This window comes from Tenrec ecaudatus, chromosome 9, assembly GCF_050624435.1.
Source record: "Tenrec ecaudatus isolate mTenEca1 chromosome 9, mTenEca1.hap1, whole genome shotgun sequence".
In the NCBI taxonomy this organism is placed as follows: Eukaryota; Metazoa; Chordata; class Mammalia; order Afrosoricida; family Tenrecidae; genus Tenrec; species Tenrec ecaudatus.
In genome coordinates this window covers 69,118,369-69,139,806 of record NC_134538.1, presented here as the reverse complement: position 1 = coordinate 69,139,806, position 21,438 = coordinate 69,118,369, and the positions used below count along the sequence as shown (strand labels likewise).

The 21,438-nt window shown below is 42.2% G+C and overlaps 1 protein-coding gene across 2 annotated transcripts in view; it reads right to left on the bottom strand.

Annotated features, from left to right (window-relative positions):
- AMPH (amphiphysin) overlaps nucleotides 1–21,438 on the bottom strand; it is a 245,605-nt gene that overhangs the window by 60,720 nt on the left and 163,447 nt on the right. For both annotated transcript variants that reach the window (XM_075557542.1, XM_075557543.1), the window contains exons 6-11: nucleotides 17,040–17,147; nucleotides 16,031–16,116; nucleotides 9,902–9,977; nucleotides 8,979–9,061; nucleotides 3,947–4,085; nucleotides 2,737–2,865 (exon numbers count right to left, since the gene is read on the bottom strand). In XM_075557542.1, the coding sequence (XP_075413657.1) occupies nucleotides 2,737–2,865; nucleotides 3,947–4,085; nucleotides 8,979–9,061; nucleotides 9,902–9,977; nucleotides 16,031–16,116; nucleotides 17,040–17,147 (621 nt within the window). The remainder of the gene's footprint in view (nucleotides 1–2,736; nucleotides 2,866–3,946; nucleotides 4,086–8,978; nucleotides 9,062–9,901; nucleotides 9,978–16,030; nucleotides 16,117–17,039; nucleotides 17,148–21,438) is intronic.

Below are 21,438 nucleotides of genomic sequence, written 5' to 3'. Positions count from 1 at the left end.
TCCGGTAACGTGGAGGCAACGAGAGAGTTTCCCTCCTCTCTTGCTGAGACAGGTCTGTCGGTTCCCCAGAGGGAGCTGTGAGTGGGGGCTTATGGACCAAGACAATCCTGCTGCCATCAAGTCGATTCCAACTCACAGTGACCATGTGAGACAAAGCAGAACTACCCCTATGGATTTCTGAAGCTCTCAAGCTGAAAGTGTTGAAAATCAAAAATATGACTTTGAGGACCAAGGTGTTCCTGACCCAAGACATGGTATTTTCAATTTCACCATGCACATGTGAAAATTAGGCATTGAATAAGTAAGACGGAAGAAGAATTGACGCATTCGAATTTTGGCGTTGGTGAAGAATATTGAAAGTAACATGGACTGCTGGACGGACAAACAAATGGGTTTTGGAAGACGTACAGCCAGAATGCTTCTTAGAGGATGCTTCTTAGAGGACGGCAAGACTTCATCTCATACTTTGGACATGCTGCCAGGAAAGGCCAGTGCCTGGAGAAGTGCATCGTAGTTGGCACAGTCGAGGGGCGGCTAAAAAGAGAAGGCCCTCGACGAGCTAACTGACACCGTGGCAACAATGGGCTCCGACATAAGAACAACCGAGAGCATGGCGCAGAACTGGGAAGTGTTTTGCCCTGCTGTAGAGGGGAACCAGCTCAAGGGCACCTAACAACAACAACAAATAACAACAACAAGATATTTACAGAAGAAAACTTCATTTCTCCTAAGCCTCTGACTTTGCAGTTGGCAGAACACCGTGTAATCCACTACACCACCAGATCTCCTACGTACCTTCCAAAGCAGTGGGAGCTGTCACCTTTCCACTTGCTGACTCATGCAAATAGGAATGGCATTGTGGAAAGGAAAGGCCATACAGAAATTCACTTAGTTTCATTCTCCTATTTTTCTGGGTGGAATAAACTGAAGTTATGTGTTTAACTGCTAACTGAAAGGTTGGAGATTCAAATCCACATAGAACATCTTGAAAGAAAGGCCTGGCAGTCTCTATCCCAGTAGTCATAACGAGCCTTCATGGCGTAGTGGTTATGTGGGAGGCTACTAACCCAAGGTCAGTAGTTCTAAACCATCAGCCATTCTGCAGGAGACAGATGAGGCTTTCTACTCCTTAGAAGAGTTATAATCTTGGAAACTCACAGGGACAGCTCTATACTGCCCTATAGGGTCCATATGAGTCAGAATTGGCACCATGGCAGTATATTTGTTCGTATTTTTATTATAGGCATTGAAAACCCACGAGAGTATAAATCTACCTGCCACACACGAGTCCGCATGAGCAGGAATCAAATAATCTAGGTTTCTGTGTTAACCTCTCCTATAACGAATGCATAGTGAAAGGATAACAGAAGGCGGAAACATCGATTCCTATAAGCCAAAAACATAGCATGGAATAAAATGCTTCACAGATATACTTTTAAAATCCAGGTACACAACACAAAATTTATTTATATACCTAGAAAAAAAATTTTAATAGACCAAGATATTTAAATGATTATATCAGACTGGTATCATTTGCATGATTAGGGTGGTTGCTAGGTTAAAAGTATGATCTATTATTAACTGTATTTTTTAAGAATGAGTAGCTACATTGAACTAGGTGCTTATTGAGCCTTTTCTTTAGCTCAGAAAGGAAAAATGAGCCTTGGTGATGCTTTAGGCTGGGTGCTGAGCTGATAACCACAGGTCAAGGGTTCAAATCCACCAATCGCTTCACAGGAGAAACATGAGGTTTTCTATTCCTAAAAGACTTGCAACCAGGGAAACTCTATATTGGGTCACCAAAAGTTGGAATTAACTAGATGTCAGTGGGTTTGGTTTCCCTTTTTGTTTTGAGTGAGAAAAAAGGCCCGGGGCCCTTTTGATGATTTAACAGCTGAAGGGAGAGCAAAGGAAAGTGATTGTGAAGAATAATTTGTTACAAGTAGGCTTTGGTTCGGCCAGATCAGGATGAAGGCAAATTTATACAACATTGAAGGATGTGGGAGTTGTTTGTAAAACAGATGTACTTAACCCAGGAACTGCCTGTATTAAAGTTCTTCATTTCACACTTTTTAGCGTTTTTCCTGTTTCGGCTCACTCCCTGCGACTGAGTTGGTTCCAACTCATGCGACTCTCCAGTAAGGTTTTAAAAAGCTAGGAAGGGTGTGCTGTAGTTCTGTAGTTAGAGGCTGTGAGGTCCGCTTGCCTCGGAGTGACCCTGTGCACAACCGAACGAAACCCTGCCCCGTTGAGTGCCAGCCTCGGTTAGGATGTGCATGTGCACCACTTGCCTGTCAGTGTGTCATCCTGTGGGGCTTTTATGTTGCCGGAAGCTCTGGTTTTGATATTTCAGCTACCACCAAGGCCGCCCCAAATGAGCAGGTCTCCTCAGAGCTTCCGGACTAAGAACAGACTAAGAAGAGGAATGAGCTGCCCTCTTCTAGGTAATTAGCTGCGGAAAACCTGATAAAAAGCAGCAAACCATTGTCATAGCTAAGAGTTTGAATGGTAATGAAGTCTGTGGAAAAATTCCATCTTTCAATTTCATTTTTTCATGAACTTTTTGAAGTCCTTTTTATTTTTAAATACTCTGTATTTTTAAATATACCAGGTAATTCAAACAAACTTACATGGCAATTAATGTACGATGGCTCCAATGTTGGCCAAGGGAGAGCTGCCCCTGGAAAGTCTCCCATAACACTCTCATGGGCACCTCGGCTGCAGACAGGAGCTTACCTGGGAAGGTGTCGTCACGCTTATTTCTGGAACAAAGTTGTCTTCGAAGAAATTGATGATGTTCTCTTGCTGGAGCTCCTTTGTTGGGGTGACTTTAGGCAGAGGTGGGACAGGAGGCCCTTTCCTTGTCTAGAAAGCATTCAACACAAGCAAGCTGAAGCGAATTCGGCCCAAGATGAAATATGAGACATGCAGAAATGTCACAGGCATAGCTTGGTGGACAGATTGGTCACCAGTTGTAATTTACGTCTACATGTAGAAATAAGCCTACTTGAGTCAGATATAATGAACACTATCTACTTGTGTGAGTCTCTGGGAACTGACAGGCAATGAATGGCTCACTAAGAAAACCTTTGGCAATAAAACTATTAGTCTCCACACAATTGTTATCTACGGGCATGCTACACTAGAGGTAAACTGAAAATGGTTTCTCACTTCAGCAATAAAATTAAAATGAAACCAGCCTCTCACTGAACCTGTGAGATGAGCGAGAGACAGCACTACTTTCGCTTTCCATCCCTGTGTTTTCAAAAGCAGGAACGGTAGCGGTCTATCCGTGGCACACGTCATCCCAAGGCTTTCTTCTGTCTCACCACACACAAAGACGCCTGAACTAGATCAGAGTCTGCAGACTGCAGCTTTTCCTACATGGATTTCAGTTTCACCCAAAGTAGCAAAGGAAAGCATAGCAACTGGATTCTGTGTTTCTCTTCGCCTGGAATGTACCATTTCTTTCCACCTTTGAGCCATCCACGTTGACTGAACAGCTATTCATAGGACGCACTGTCATGACGATGATATTTAAAATGTGCAATGATATGTAAACATAGCTGCTTTGCTGGGCAGTCCTTGCCCTGATATAACGTGCTGGCGGCAGGAAGGCTATGTGAAGAAGGCAGAATTAAATAGAGCTTTCAAAGAAGAGATTGAGCCCAAGATTTGGGAGAAAAGGAGAACCCGCTAGCTTGAGCATCTTAAGACCATGGTGAGGAATCTCAACAGACTCAACCACAGGTTGTAAAGAAATATAAAAAGCCAAGTGGGAAAATCCGTTTCAGTCCTAAGAATGGTCGTAATGTCTATAGCCTCACATTTTAAAGTCTCCCAGAGTGGAAACGCATCTTAATGCCTCAGCATTATGGACCATCTCAGATGGGCTAGTCTTATCTTGAATTCTTCTATTGCCCCAATACAGTTGATCTCTCCTTACCTGTGAAGGGGACCGAGGCCGAACTGGTGCAGGAGACGCAGGTGCTAGTGTATGATTTGGACTAGCTACGGGGCTTGATATGGGTGAAGGCTCCTCAGGTGGAGATGGTGTCTTAGCAATTCGGAGAGGACCACAATCACTGGAGGAACACACATTGAAGATTAAGCAAGGGACCGTCTTATCAAACGGTATCTATTTTAACAGGGGTTCTCTATTTCAGAGACATCCTAAAGCAGGACACATACTGTTTGCTATCCTACCCCTCTCTTCCAAGTTAATTCTACTTATTACCAACAGTGGGGGTGATTAATTCATACCATGTATCACCTGTGACACCCTTTAGCCCATTCATTTATTAGCTCTAATCTTCACCATGGAGTCCTGGTGGCAGAGTGGCTATGAATTAGCTGCAATTTGAAAGGTCAGCAGTTTGAAACCACTATCTGCTCCATGGGAGAGAGAAGGGGCTTTCTACTCCAGTAAAGAGTTAGTCTCAGAAACTCACAGGGGGAAAGTCTACCCTGCCCTATAGGGTCACTATGAGTTGGTATTGACTCAATGACAGAGAAAGAGAGAATTAGAGAGAGAAGGAGAAAGAGAGAGAGTTCACAATAGCTACATTGCCCCATTCTACCAGCAGGTAAAGTGAAGCATAACCCTAAACCAACTCCACTGCTGTCAGTGAGTTCTGACTCATAACAACCCTGTAGGACAGAGCAGGGCTGCCATATAGACTTTCCAAGGTTGTAAATCTCTACAAAAGCAGGACTATCACATCTCTCTCCTGTAGAGTAGCTGGTGGATTTGAACTGCCAATATTTTGATTAGCAGCTAAGTCCTTTCAGAGCTGCTTGAAGGGAAGCATCCAAAACACAAGCCCACTCCCTTTAAGTTGAATCTGACTCATAGAAACCATGTACAGGATTTCCAAGATTATAAATCTCTATAGGAGCAGACAGCCTTGTCTTTCTCTGTTGGAGCAGCTGGTGGTTTTGAAGTGCCAACCCTGTAGTTAGCAGCTCAGTAAAAAACAAAGAACAAACAACCACGATGCCACCTCTGCTCCCCAAAAGGGAATACAGAGGTGCTTAAATGCAATGAAACAGAATTCAGGTAGGACTAATGAGATAGTTTATTGTGCCAGCCTGGCCGATAAACACAAGTGGGATTAATTGAAGGGCGGAGAGATAAATGGCTCCGTGAGCTTCACCTTTCTTGTCTCTCACTCTTTAATCATTGGACCAATGTGCAGCTGCCTTGCTTGTTCTGTGCCTCAATTTGCAGGCTACACTACCTGTGGGACGCCTAGCCTGTGGACTGTGTCGCTGTAAGTTGAGGTCCCTTTAAGACCACATGATTAGAGTGTACATCTCTGGAGCTGGGGACTGAAGGTTGGTGACCTGGCTGACAATTGGTGACCTGCCTTGCTGTTTGCTGCCTGTGCTGAGATAGCCTAGCTCTCTCTACAGAGGACTACCTGGGGGCCCTTAAGACTTGAAGGACTGCCAGTGTCTCACAACTCTCTCACGGGAGTGAGTTGCACTGAGCCATTTGTACTGCTTTAAAATTTAACTGTTCATTTCTTGTGTTATCTATCTATCTATCTGTTTATAATCTAACTGTTCATTTATTGTATTATATATCTATCTGTTTATAATTTAACTGTTCATTTCTTGTGTTATATATCTATCTTTATAAATATATATATATAAAATTATCAGCAATCTGCTTTTATCTCTCTAGAGAACCCTGTCCAACACAACTAATATACACCTACTGCCCTTTCCACAATGTCAATTGGTCTTGTCCTGAATCCTCCCAGTGTAAACCAAAATAGATTAATTAATTTCACTCTGGATTCACAAGAAAGTCTTGGCAAGTCACAATCCACAGAGAAGTCTGTTTTAAAGATGAGACATTTTATATTAAGAATCCTTAGGATGGTGTTAATTTTGTAGGGCTGCTTTCTGATAACATTGGGAAATAAACAAATTCACTAGTTATCTTTCCATACTTTCAACCCAGAGGACGTGAAATGCGTAAACAAATTTTGTGATGTCTGAGACTCAGTGATGCTCACTGAGAACCTATCATGTGTTCCAGCAGATGGATCGGAACAGGCCACCTAGGGTGACCGAGAACGACCCTCAGGCCCAGTCTACTCTAGGAGTGTAATCTGCAACGGGAGGCAGTAGGGTCTGTGCACAGTCCGGAGGGCGGGGGATGGGGTACATTAGGGGGGCTGTGGACACTGCATGATTAGGCTGGCTGGCAGCAATCATGGCAGCATCTGGCAGGAAGCAAAGTCCCAGTCTATCAGGCTATGTCCACTTTAGTGGGGAGCCCACTGAGCAGCTCACTTACCACCTTGTTCTGCAAAAGAAACTGGGGAAAACGAATGGGTTTGTTAAGGCGTCATGGCCATATTTGTTCTTAATGGTGTCTGATTAGGCAGCAGTGGGATTTTTAGAGTCGTCTCTTTCATTGCATGTGAAGCATCAACTCTTAACCTTTTCATGTACCTCATTTTCCTTTGGTAATCCTATGGTTTTGGGGTGGTGGTGGTGGTGATGGTGTGTGTGCGTGCGTGCATGTGTGTGTGTGAAATATTTTACTGTTTTTCAGAAGGTTTACCTGGGCTATTAGTTTTCTATTCAGTAATTCATACCTAATATTTCCTTGGCATTGGTAGTCTCTACAACGTGCCAGTCCTCTTACCATTCCATCCGGGGCTCCCCATTTCCATTCATCCAGTTTTCCTTCCTGCCTTCTTATCTTTGCTGTGGGGCAACTGTTGCCCTTTTTTCCTCATATGGCTTATTGTTCTACAAAGAATATCCCTCCTAGTTGTTGTTGGTTATTTTTGAAGTCAGTCTGTTACTCTGTTACTTGGTTAAGAGGTGGCTTCCAGGAACAGCTTTAGCTCCACATGAAAGGGGTGACTTGGGATAATAGTTTTGGGGATTCCTCTAGTCTCTCTCAGACCATAAAGTTGGTTTTTTTTAATTTGAGGGTCTCCCCCTTTTTTATTAATCATTTTATTTGGGGGGGGGGCTCTTACAAATCTCATGACAATCCATCATTCAGTTGTATTAAGCACACTTGTAGATATGTTGCCATCAACATTTCCCAGCATTTTATTTCTACTTCAGCTCCTCCTTTTTCCTCTCCCTCCAGGCCACCCCACCCCATGCCTTCTACCCTTGTGAATCCTTGATCAATTATACATTATTATTGTTTTTGTTTCATGTCTTGTACTGGCCATTGTCTCCCTCACCCACATTTTCTGTTATTTGTCCCCTGGGGGTGGGCTATATATCCAACCTTGTTTTAGATTTCATATCATTCTAACCAGGAACTTCTATTGCCTCCCTGGTAGGGACAATTGGTGGTGGTAGCTGGGCACCAGCTAGTTCTTCTTGTCGCAGAGAAGAGTAGGTTGTGGTTCTTGTGGGCCAGGAGTCCTTTGAAATAATATGTACCTCATTTCTAAAACACCCCAAATATCAATTTTATATTTCCATTTCAGTTAATTCTTTGTACCTAAACCAATATTGAAGTAACCATACCGAAAAATATTGCTCTACTTCTTTTGTGTGTTTTGTTAGAACATCTTATTTCCCTTAGAAAGAGAAGATAAACTGAATGCTCATTCAATACAGTGGCCACAGTACAGACTACAGTATGTCTAATTCAAAGAACAAGAAATATGAAAAATTAGTATCTCCAGAGGAACCCCAACACTAGCATCCAGAGACACTTGTACACATGTATGAAGAGTGTGCTATCATAAATGTGTGTGTGGACAGTGAAGTAATGAAATGTAATCAATTAATATGACCTTTCTAGCCATATTATATGATATATTATAATCCTGGAGTCTATGCCTGTGGCTACAATCCTATGTTAGAGGGAATTTTCTGCTATGCACCTGGGGATAGAGTTAAGGTGAGCTTAATCTCTAATTCCGGAGAGGGTGTAAACCAAATCCCACCCTTTGTTTCCTCAAGGGTATTGTCAGCTGACAGACAAAGGCCACTCCTCAACGCCATTCCTCTGTGCACAGAGCCATCTCGGGCACAGAAAGCAAGCCCAGGACCATCGGAAGAGCATGTTCTAGATCTGTCTGAAGTGGCCGAATCCGACCAGAGGCACTAGAGACTGTCCCGCTACCACTATGGGACAGCCCAAGACAAGCAGTTCCAAGACTCTGGGACTATGAGACAAGTGACAGGTGGGCCTCCTAGTGCAGGAAGGCAGAGGCCAAGGGACCACGTGGCTGAGAGGCTGATATCCAGAGAGGGACTGGTTTGCTGGCTGAGGAGGGGTGTTGCTTTGGACCCATGACTGTAATCTTACTGTTGACCGATCCTGACTTGTGGTCACCTGTTAACTACCCTAACAAATCCCCTTGAACATGAGTACTGTCTGTGAGTTCTAGGGAGCCAAACAGTGAGTCGTCAAACCCACTGTGGATGTAGAGTGGTGAGTGAGGAATGGTTGGGGCCGCCATAGTTAAAGAAGGACCCTTGCCTCATGGCACTCAGGAAGCTGGAGGCGGTAGGTATGGGCCCGTGCCATTTACTGCAGGAATCCCAAGTGATTACTAGCTTTGTGTGTCATTCAAACTGCAAACACAGAATGTCACAATTACATATGACCTTATAAAAAGCTTCGGTTAATAGCATCTATTCTTTTTAAACAGAGTAACTTAGCCCTTTAGCAATTCTGACTCACAGTCACCGCAGGTGAGAGAATAAAGCCGCCCCTGTGGTTTCCCAAGGCTGTCCATCTTTATGGGAGCAAAATGCCATCCTTTCTTTCTCCTGTGGACCAACATGTAACCCACTGCCGCACCAGGGCCCCTCTCCTGTGACCACCACAGGAGCCCCGGGTGGCTAGCTCCGGTGTCCGACCTCCAAAAGGAACACCTCCTTTGAGACAGTTCCAGGATGGAGCGAAAGGACAGGCACGTATGCACACCATGACCCTTCGGTAATGGCAAAGGTAGCGCTGGCGCGTCGCGTCCTACCTGGGAGCTCCTTGGATGGTAAAGGCCTTGTCGGCGTGCTGGTCGCCCAGTTTCGTCATCACTTCATAGAGTTTGTGGCAAAGCTATGGAAACAGAGGCATCCTACTAACTGCACATCATTTGGGTGTCAATTCAGACCATTTTCCCCAAGAAAGAAATCATATATTAGGCAAATCTCTTATGATATTATGAGTGCTCTTGGGATAATTTCAGTTCTGCTGCAGGTTAAAAAAGCTAATAAAAATCAAAACTCCCCAAACACAAAATAAACTTAAAAAACAAATTTAGTGGTGGCCTGGTCAATTCTGATTCCATGATGACCCCGGATGAGTCAGAGGAGACCTGAGCGCTCCGCAGGGTGTTCAATGGCTGATGTTTTTCAGAGGCCAACCGGCAGGCTTTGAACCGCAGGCCGTTTCTTGAACAGCCACGTGTGCTCCACTTTGGCACCACTCAGGTGGTCCATTTGTCACAGTTCAGAGAAGAAAACAAAAAGTTTGCTTCGTTGGCTCTACAAAGGTACATTGCCCCTGAGTGGAACTAAGAAATGGTTTTTACTTCATGACCAAGCTGCTGGCTATCTGAATATTTTGTGACACTTTTTTTTTTCGTATTAGCCTAAGCCATCCCTTCAGACTCCAACTTTATAAACTGACTGGAAAAAAACAAATAAATAAGCAAGGATTGATATGTGCATGAGGGAAATAGCAAATACGTTCTGAAGGAAATGAACACAGGCAAGGATTCATGAGAGTATTTCTGCATGCATGCAAATAAAATCTCCAAACTAGAGAGAGAACTACAGTCATTTAAAATGTAGAAATAATACAAAGAGCCACATACATGATGAAAAAAGCATGCAAAAAAGGGTGAATTCTTTGGCATAACTTTACATTCCATCAATAAAAGTAATGATTACTCACCACCGCAATTTCCTTATGAAACTTGGCCTCAAGGCTGGAAACATTTTTGAAAGTATTGACATAAAATCCAACTCGTCTACAGCGTGGAAACAGGGAGAGGGAGAAAAGGGAGAGGGGGAGGGAAAGTCACCAGAGATGTATTTTCAGTGGCAATGGCATACATGAAAAAACACATTTTCTTAATACAACGTGAACAACACTGGACGAAATAAATTTAATATTTAATCTAAAGAGATGTTTAGATTTTCCTGCCAGGTTAATGCACTGAGAATCCTTCCCCACAGAGCAAAACTCCTCAGCATTGGGTCACCGCTCTCTAGGAACCTGAGCAGCAGCAGGGTCAGCTATCTGCCACGCCTCGTGTGCCTTGCTAGATGAGGTTGCAGAAAGTCAAGATTTCCTCTAGCTCACTCTGGCCCGTCTAAGCTCATTTGCTGAGATTCATCCACACAAAATAAAAGCCTTCCTGTTTCAGCTATCAACCTCTCAGGCCTCTGCGCCATCCCAATCACTGCTCACAATGATAACTATCTCTGGGCTTCCCTCTGCATCACCAAATGCAAACTCTAATAAAGCAATCACAGCATCTACATGTTCCGCCAAGGAGAAATCAAGCTCCATGATCTCAGAAGCCTTAAGTATACCATATCTTACCATGACAGCTCTGCATATCCTTGACCTTGCTGTCATACACAATTACTCCACTTCAGAAATGGGAATAGCCAATGGCTCACCCACTGAGCAAATTCCGTAGGCCACAAGGAAACCTTCTGACTTCACTTTCCCATCCTACCTGTTGTCTTTCTCTTTAAATCTCCCAGAGAAGGCTGCTATGTTCTTTCAGACTAGTGGCCCCTACTAGCTTAATACCCTGCTTTATCAAGCCTGTGACCCTGTGCCATCCCCCCACCTTCTGTGACAAGTGTGGCCATATCTCATGCCTCTGTACCTCCTACTTGCCCACATACCCTCAACCCCAATGACTTTATTTTGCTACCGTCTGTCATTTCTGAAACTGGAAGAAGTGCTTTTTTTAAAGGCTTCTTTTGACCTCTCATCTATCTTCATCAGCTGCTCACTATTTCTCATGTTCATCATGGTCAAACTGCTTTAAATAACCTAATGGTATTCACCGTTTCTCAACGTCCATAATTTTTAATCTCTGTAATACAGTCTGATTCCTCTAACTATTGAAATGTCTCCTGAAGTTTCTGGTTTTCAAAGGCAAAGAATTTTTAATCCTCAACCACCCCAATATCTGTGATGTAAATGATAGCCCCCTATTTCAATGTTTTATAAATTCTTGACTTTTGAGGTATTTCCTTTACCTAGATCTCTTTCTTCTACATCTCTCAGTAGATCATGTTCCTCTTGTCCACAGATTCCTTTTCAAATGTAGGTGTTCTCAAAAGTTCTCTCTTTGGTTTCATTTATCCATTTGATTTTTCTAACTGCCAATTTCATTCACTGTGCTGGCATCAATTGCCATGCATCAGTTACCTGTCTTTTGAGTTCTAAACTTAGTGACCTCGATACCTAGCTAGATATATTCTTTAGGATTTCCTTACAATTCTTCAATTAAGCATATTGAAACTTGGCAATTTCCCCAAAAACTTGCACTTCATCACATATTCTCTTGCTCTCTGAGAGAAATCTTCCCTAGCCATCCAATCTATTTACCCATATCCTGAGTCACTCTCTAGTCTCTTAGTTTGTTTCCAAATTGAACTAGTTGGCTGATCGTTGCCTTCCCTTCTCCTTTAATGTGGCCATGACAAAAACATAAAACTTTAGCACAGGATGACCCGCACCAAGAGGGTACTGTGTAGATCAAACCATGGAGAGTCTTGAGGAAAATGGGAAGTCCAAGACATGTCATTGTGTAGAACCCGTGCATGGATCAAGAGGCATTTGGATCAAGACCAGAATGAGAGAATATTGCATGGTTTAAAATGAGGATTATATCCTCTCATTACATTTCTTTTATCTGTATGTTGAGAAAATAATCAGAGAAGCTAGATTATATGTAAAAGAATGTGACATCAGGATAGAATGAAGGTGTATTAATAACCTGCAATAGGCAGATGATACTACGTTGCTTGCTGAAAAGTAGGAGACGTGAAACACTTACTGATGAAGACCAAGGATTTCAGCCTTCAGTATGGATTTAGACTCAATGAAAAGAAGACTGGAATCATCACAAATGGTAACCATGATCATTGGAAAAAGGTTGAAGTTGCCAAGGATTTTATCTTGCTCAGATCCACAATCCATGCTCATAGAAGCATCAGTCAAGAGATCAAATGATGAATTGTATTAGGTAAATCTGCTACACAAGACTTCTTTAACATGTTGAAAAGCAAGGATATTATTTTCAGAGCTAAGGTACATCTGAGCCAAGCCATTTTTCATCGCCTCATATGGAAGTATGTTGTGAAAGTTGGACATTGAGGTAGGTAGTTTATTGCGCCAACCTGGCCTATAAACATGTGGGGTTAATCAAAGGGGAGAGTTATAAATGGCTCGGTGAGCCTAGCCTTTTGAGTTCTCGCGTCTCTTGCTTTGTGATGGTCAGGCCAGGGTGGAGCTGCCTTAGCCAGTTCCCTGTCTAAGCTTGCAAGGCTCACTTCCTGCAGGACATCCCTGAGGAGAAGCCGCATGAACTTACCCTGAAGCAACCCTGGGTGCTAGAGCAGCCGTGTGGAGAGCCCTGCCAACACTGAGATGCTTACACATTCCACTGACTCGGCTTTCCTCCTGTAGTTGGGAGGAATTGTGTGTGTTTTGTGAGATGGAGGAGGAGTTTGTGGATTGGTCAGACATGTGGGTCAATGTTGGACTTGTGGGCTTGGGCAGCACTGGGTTATGATGTTTTCTTGATGCGCACTTAATCTTTATATAAAACTCTCTCTTAGACATGAGTTTCTGTGGATTTGTTTCTCTAATGTACCCAGAGTTACACAGACATTGAATAAGGAAGACAGAAGAATGAATGCATTTGAATTATGGTGCTGGAGGAAAATATGAAAGTAACAGACTGCTAAAAGGACACATGAATCTGGCTTGGAAGAAGTTTAGACAGAATGCTCCTTAGAGGCAAGGACAGGAAGACTTCATATCATGTACTTTGGACATGTTGCCAGGAGAGACCAGTTCCTGGATGAGGAGATTATACTTGAAAAAGAGAAAGTCCTCAATGAGATGGGCTGACGCAGTGGCTACAACACTGGACTCAAACATAAGAACAATTGTGAGGACGGTACAAGATTGGGCGGCGTTTCGTTCTGTTGGACATAGGGTCACTATTAGTTGGAACCAATTTGATGGCATCGAACAAGGACAAGAGAGTAGTTGATACACACAAAGGACTCAGTAAATATTTGAATGCTAAACGATCTGACCCCTACCACTTTGCTACTTTATCTCCACAACCCCCATTATAAATACTTATGATCTAAAATCTTGTATATTAAACAAACTAATCTATGAACCCCAGATTTGCTTCAATCCCCATGCCTTTATTCACATTCTACCTCAGCTAACAATATATTTTTTACCTACATGGTAATTATTTACCCCCTTTTTCCTCCCCTAACCTCATGATATTGCTACTCTCATTACTGGTCTTGTCCTAGATTCCATGTGTCGAGAGATCTTATCTGTACCAATGTATAGGCTCCAGTCCAGCTGGATTTGTAAGGAAGAACTGGGTCATAATATTGGGGGCAGAGGAACCATCAAAGAACTAGAGGAATGTTGTGTGTTTCTTTGATGCTATACTGCACCCTGGCTGACTTCTTCCTTCCTTCCTTGTGACCCTTCTGGTGGGTTTTAATCAATTGCAATGTAGCTGAGAAGAACTATGGAGAATCAAGTGAATATCAAGCATGATATGGGACAGGAGTAAAGTAAACGGAAATAGAGGAAAGAATAGGAAGCAAAGACATTTATACATTATAGATGTAAATATATTAATGTATAATGATAGAGATATATATCAATTTATATGTTAAGTATTAAGGTAGCAAGCCCTTCCTCAACACAAGAACTCTTTGTTCTAATAACCTGACATTCTGTGATGCTCATCTTCCCAACACCATCACTGAAGACAAAATGGGTGCATAAGCAAATGTGGTGAAGAAAATTGATGGTGCCCAGCTACTAGATGATATAGCCTCTGAGGTCATAGAGGCTTGAAGTTAAACAAATGGTTATCTAGCAGGGAAGCAACAAAGCCCACATGGTAGAAGCACACCAGCCTGTGTGACCAAGAGGTGTACATGGGATCAGGTATCAGCATCAGAAGACCCCAAATAATCATATCGATGCAAATGAGGAGGGTTAGAGTAGAGACCCAATGCCCATCAGTAGACAATTGGGCATCCCCATTAATTTTTTAAGAGGTTTGCTTAGTTATTATGTATTTATGGAATTTCCACTTTTATTTATATTACTGTTTTCAAATTTCAATTAATTGTTGTCTAAGAATGGACTTGGTATGATTTAGTCTTTTAAATTTATTGCATCTTGTTTTGTTTGTTTTTAATGTTTGGAACAAACTAGAAGTTTCTTTCTTTTTTATTTTAAATCATTTTTATTGGGGGTCCTTAAGCTTTTATAACATTCCATATATCAAGTGTATCAAGTATATTTGTACATATGTTGCCATCATCATTTTCAAAACATTTTCTACTTGAGCCCTTGACATAAACTCCTCTTTTTTCCCCTCACTGCTCTACCCTCCCACCCTTGTGAATCCCTGATGAATAATATATTATTATTATTTCATATCTCACACTGTCCGTTGTGTCCCTTCACCCACATTTCTGTTGTTCATTCCCATGGGGGTAGGGCTGTGAGTCTCTATCGCCAATCTTGTGAGGGGTCCCCCTTTCCCTCCCTTCATGATATCGCTATTCCCATTACTGTTCCTAAGGGGTTAATCTGTTTCTGAATTCCATATGTCGAGAGCTTTTAACTGTACCAGTGTGTGTTCTCTGGTCTAGCCAGCTTTGTACGGTAGACCTGGGCCATGGTAGTTGGGGAGAAGAAGTACTGAGGAACTGGAGGAATGTTGTATGCTTCATCGGTGCTATACTGCACCGTGGTTGAGCCATCCCTTCCTTATAACCCTTCCGGAGACGTGTGTGTGTGTGTGTGTGTGTGTATGTGTGTGTGTGTGTGTGTATGTGTGTGTGTGTGTGTGTGTCCAATTGTCTTGGGGTAGAAGGGGTAACCGATCGCAAGGATCAACATAAAATACCACCCACCCCACCCCCCACCTACTAAGGGGGACGAACAACAGAAACATGGGTGAAGGGAGACAGTGGACTGCATAAGACATGAAAATAACAAAGTGAGGGCGGAAGGGTAAAAAGAAGAGCTGGTACCAAGGGCTCAAGTAGAGAGAAAATGCTTTGAAAATGATGAGGGCAACATATGCACAAATGTGATTGATATAATTGGTGTGTGGATTTTTATAAGAGCACTCAATAAAATGATGTTTTTGGAAAAGAAAATACAATGGAACCCTATTCTCTGATACACGTGGGTGGTCACCTGAAATTGGAAATGTCTCAACAACCACTGGTTCTTGTAGGGAAGCAGAGTTTCCTGAAGAAAGACAAGGCTGTATAGTGAAAGCACATTCCATTGGGGAAATGAAATTAATGGGTCCAAGAGGAAATCACAAATGAGATAAGAAAGCACCCTAGATGAATTAAAATGTATGCCCATGTGGGAAGCAGCTGATTTCGGTGCTTAGACGGAAATTTATAGCTATAAATACATACGCTACAAAAAAGAACAATCTCAAAATCAACAGCCTGACCTAAATACGACAGGGTCAAAAGAAAAAAGAATCTAAGCCTAAAGCGAGCAGAAGAAATCACATGGTATACACATGCACATATATTCTGAAAGGAATGAAGTTCTGCAAACCGGCTAATCCCATTTCAAGTGATCAAGCATCTCACGTAGTGAAATCGTGGCTACCATGCTTAGAAAGGGGAGACAGAACAATTCTCTTGGACAGTACCAAAGCATCACAGACAATAATGGCAACGTAAGGAATGAACAGTCAGTCTCTGAACTTCTAAAAGGGTCATAGATAATCAGAGGTGTCTTTACCGTGACCACAATGACGGTAACTCTTCTTGTAAGTCGACGTTAAACTCCTCAAACACTTTCTGTGCTTTCTGAAATTCCTCTTCTGCCTAGAAATGACACATAACATTTGTCTCCACTGAAAGGATAGAATCACATAAAAACAAAAGCAAATTCTATATACAACAACGTTCTTTCACTTAAAATAGGTAGAATATTATGACAACCTGGAAATATATTGGTATGGAGAAAAATTGTCTGCTTAAAAATTTCACTATTTTTTTCAAGTAAAAAAAAAAGAAATATTCAGTCTCGGAAAACATCACTGATTACAATGGTTTCCCTGTAGTCAGTGGTTCATTCATTCATTATACAAAAGCAAATTCCCTTCCTGAGACGGGGTATGAATGTGCCCCTTAGGAAGCCTCCGTCCAGTGGGGAAGTCGAAATGACGATCCATCACATTAGTGCTGCTGCAGAGGGACTTACCATCTGCCTGCAGCATGCCATGAGGGACAGTGGGATAGGACACACACAGAGCGCCTCCCAGGAGGAGGCGCCTTCGGACTGGACGTGGAAGGCGCAAAATACTTGGTGGGGAGCGCTTTGGGTTGGGATTCTAATGTACTAGCTGTGTGACTTTGTCAGACTGGTCTCTCTTTCTGGACTTCAGACATCTCATCCATAAGGAGCGATATGAATGGTTACCTCTCAGGCTTCTGTGTCAGAGAAAGGAGTCTTAGTGGCCCATTGGTTAAGTGCTCAGCTGCTAACCCAAAGGTCCGCACTTTGCACCCACCAGTTGCTCTGGGTGCAAGATATGGCAGAAATACAATAACAACAGAAAGCTTATTATTAGTTTAAAAGCTAATGAGAAGCCACCCACCAGCATCAACTTAAATTCTGTTCTGATTTCATTTCCATTTGAAAAGAGGATATCTAATATTAAAAAGCCAGGTTGCTCTAGGTCATACAACATGAAGGGGGTGTCAGCAGTTAGCAAATTAATGAATTACTGAACATTAATTCTTACCTTTGAGATGCGGCTCTCATCCTTCCTTTTGGAGCTCTGTAACGCTTCTAGATGGTGGCGTGCACTGTCATAATCCACTAGCTTCCTGCTCCTCTTTGCAATGCGATTCTACCAACAGAGAAATACGTGTATTCAGAAAGGCACCTGGGCAGAGAGGTTCTTTTCGATTTTCCATATGATTCCCTTGTTTGGAGATGCTTAAACTTTGACTGGAGATAGAGACAAGTGATTTCCTGACATCAGAATACATCCTGTAGGTTGTGTGGACCCCATTAGGCTAATCCCTTCATTCTGACAACAATTAGGCCAATCCCAAGAAGTTGGTGGGCAAGTTTGTAGAAAGAGACCAGAAAACTTTGAAAATATTTTGCGGGTGAGGAAGTAAACCTATAGTTTTATTTACCTCCATGATGAACTTTGAAATGTGCCACTTTGAAAGACTGTACTAGGATCTGATTTATAATAATTCTCATAACACTAACTTCCACTTAAACAACTCTATAAAGCATTTTCTTCCTAAGCGAATCTTTTCATGGCAGCATTTCTCCACCTTCTTTCTGCTCATCAGGATCAGCTCAGGAATTCTGAAATATAATGATGCCTATTGATTTCTGCTTCTACTTACACAAAGAAGCTTCAAACCATTTGTGGAAAAATTCCATTACCTTTGAATTCTATCTTTTCCATGACCTTCTTGAATTCTCCTCATACAAGCTGTAAACAATTTGATGCCCACAATAATAAACAAATCTGATCACAATCCCAATTCTACCTTATAAATCTGGCTGGACCGGAGGAAATGCACTGGTACAGATAGGAACAGGAAACACAGGGAATCCAGGACAGATGAATCCCTCAAGGCCAGTGGTGAGAATGGCAATACCGGGAGGGATAAGGGAAGGTGAAGGAGAAAGTGGGAACCGATTACAAGGATCTACATATAACCTCCTCCCTGGGGGACGGACAGCGGAGAAGTGGGTGAAGGGAGATGTTCGATGGTGTAAGACATGATATAATAATAATAATTATGAATTATCAAGGGTTCATAGGGGAGGGAGAAACAGGGAGGGAGGGGAAAATGAGGAGCTGATACCAAGGGCTCAAGTAGAAAGCAAATATTTTGAGAATGATGAGGGAAACAAATTACAAAGGTGCTTGACACAATGGATGATGTATGGTTTGTGAAAAGAGGTGTATGAGCCCCAATAAAATAATTTTAAAAAGAAAAAGAGACAAATCTGAATAATCTACAAAAGTATAACCTTCTCTGGTGTGCAAATGAAACGTCAGGTCCTAAGGCAACAAAACAATCTAAATCCGAAAGACAATTCTCTTTAAGAAGAAATCTGACATATAAACAGGCCTGTATTCACCAGAGCTTTAAAAAAAAAAAGGAGATGTGACAACCATATATCGTGTGTACTCGAGTATAAGCTGATCCGAGTATCAGCTGAGGCACTTAATTTTACCACAAGAACGGCATTTATATGTGCTGAAAACTCGGCTTACACACGAGTATATGTGGTAGGTAGGTGAGAAGAGATCAAATAAGTTTTGATGAATTGTTGAAGATCTAATGAATCCATTTGGAATAGTTGAGCTGCCAAGTGAGTGCTCTCCCATGGCATCCACCAGATGCCATGAGAAAGTCTGGAAGCAGACAGGAAACCAGAGAGAGAAATGCAGGTGTGAATGAAGCCTGACCCTATGGTTGCTTCAGGATGCTTACACAACACTCTGTCTATTGCCTAGACTTTTTCTCTTATGAACAATAGCCTCACTTGCACGAGAAAGCTGGACCATGAACATGGAAATCCAAAGAAGAATTGATGCCTTTGAATCATGGTTTTGGCAAAAAATATTGCCTATACCACAGCCGGCCAGAGAATGAATTAATCAGTGTTGGAAGAATTTGTAGTTTTTCCAACCCTGATTCATTCTAAGGTGACAGGGGGTTCCTTAGAAGTAAGGCTGGCAAGACTTAATCTCACATACTTTGGACATTATCAGAGAGACTCGTCCTTGGAGAGGGACCTCCTTCCTGATGGAGGATCAGTGAGAAGGAGGAAATGCCTTCAAGCCCGGCAGACGAGGCAGCTAAGACAATGGGCGCTGACATTGGGTGAGCAGTAGGGACCAGAGCGGGAGGTGCTTCCTTCTGTGCGCATGTGTCACTGTGAGGCGGAACCAACTGCATGGCACCTAACAAGAGCAACCGCTGGAAAGAGCTCCTCTTTTTCACTGGCGCTCTATCAAGTAGTACTAGGCAGGGTATGTTATAATGAAGATGCATTATTACATGTAAAAGCTAATGATTTTTAACAGCTATCTAAAAGGTTACCTCCAAAGGAGCCTTGTTCCTTGGAGCAGTGCCCTGGGGGACGATGCTATACTGAGGACAGAATCATAAAACGTTTCTTCCGTCCTGAGGTTTGGGGGAGAAAGACTCCTATAATATAATCCAAATTGTAAATTGTCATTCTTTGAAAATGGCTTCGATTTTGAAAGGAGTCAAAATTCAGCAATTGCCTAATGTGGAAATAAGGTAAGCGAGTGCGTTGGGTACTTTTTCTTTAACTTTTTCTATTTAGTATTGGCTGAAGCATTACACAGAGCATATCATCAGTGTCACATTCAATAATTCATGTACATTTTGTTTCATCATATTTATTGCAATCTACCCCCGCCTCAATATAGTATTACTTATCACACTTCTCCCTGTGTTTCTGGTTCCCATTCATCCTTTCCTAACCCTTCTGCGCTCTGCCTTTGAGTCAATGCTGCCCTGTTGATCTCAAATGATGGACCGGTCTAAAGTGTGCATGCTCCACACTTACATGCTCCCCTTACTGATCTGTCTTATTTCTTGGTTGAAAACTGAGTCATGGGGTGTAAGTTACATTGTAGGTCTCAAGGGTGACTAAGGGGCACAGAGTCAAGTTTTTGTTCTACATTTCTCTCCTACTCTATCCAGGACCTTTCAGAGAAGACGTGAAATAAAGAAGGTGATTCATTTTTTTCTTGTGTAACTGACAAGTCAATTACACAGTACAGCTTACCTTGGTGGAAGTAACTATTGTGAAAACCATCATTCATTTTGATGCGCAGATGCTCGAAAACACATCAGTCTGCTCACCTTACCTGTCTGACACTTGGCAAACTTGGAAAAGAATCCAATCTAAGTGAGGTACAGTTAATACACTTTAGCCTTTTTTTATGGAAGGTGATGCATTTTATATTTAACTGCCCAATGGTACGTTTAATTATAATATAATGAATTTAATTAAAACTCATTGAGATTTCCCACTGTCTTCTACAGGAAAATAATAATGAGTTATTCTATTTTCTCTTTAAATTCCAATAAAAATCCCCCTTTCAAATTCATTTTGATACACTACAGTAAAGCTATGCTTAGCTGCTCATGCATGGAGCTCAGCTAGAATCGAAACTGTATTTTCACAATAACTACTCACAGCTGTAAGCCTGCCTGGGCTGGCGACAAGCTGGCTCTTATTATAACATTGATTTTACATGTCAGTGTTGCATAATAGGAACCATGTCACAGGGTGCCCTGCCAATCACAGCTGGCTAAGTTAAACACCATCTCCTCATGAATGGTACTTGCTTACCCTAATCAATAGGTTGGGGTAAATATTTGGAAATGTACCTAAGGTTTTAAACACACATGCCCTGTTGAGGATAATGAGAGTCAAGTAAGTCAATCATGTTCCATGCTTTAAAAATTCTCTTATTACTTTTCATCAAAAGCCTCATTTCCACCAATAACACATTTATTATAGAATCACTCCCATCTAATCTTTTGAGGAAATGGAGTCCCTACCTACTTCTTACTTCTACCCACTGAGCAAAGGCATACAGAATAACTTCAGTCCATTTACAAAGAAGAAAAATCCTTCAGGTACTAAAGCCAGTGGTACATCCTACTTTCCAAATTGTCTCCCTGGTAATTAGGTAGGGACCTGTGTGTTGCTGGGATGCTGGAAACCATGTTACTAGTATTTCAAGTATCAGCAGAGTCACCCAAAGTGAACAGGTTCCAGACTCAGAACAGACAAGGAAGAAGGACGTGGCTCCCCACTTCTGAGGAAGGAGGCCCTGAAAACCTTATGCAGAGCTTTGAAACACTGTCCACTACTGAAGGCCTAGTGAAGGGACGCAGATAACTGTTGGAGATGGTGACATATCTTACACCAACGGTTGTCTCCCTTCACTGACATTTCTGTTGTTGTTCACCCCCCTTTGGGAAAGTGGGTGTACATAGGTCAATGAGATCAGTTTCCCCTTCTTTCCCTCCTCACCTTCCCCCACTTCCCTCCGCCCTCCTGACATCTCTACTCCCATTTCTGTTCCTAAATTCCATGTACCAGTGTTCCGGTCT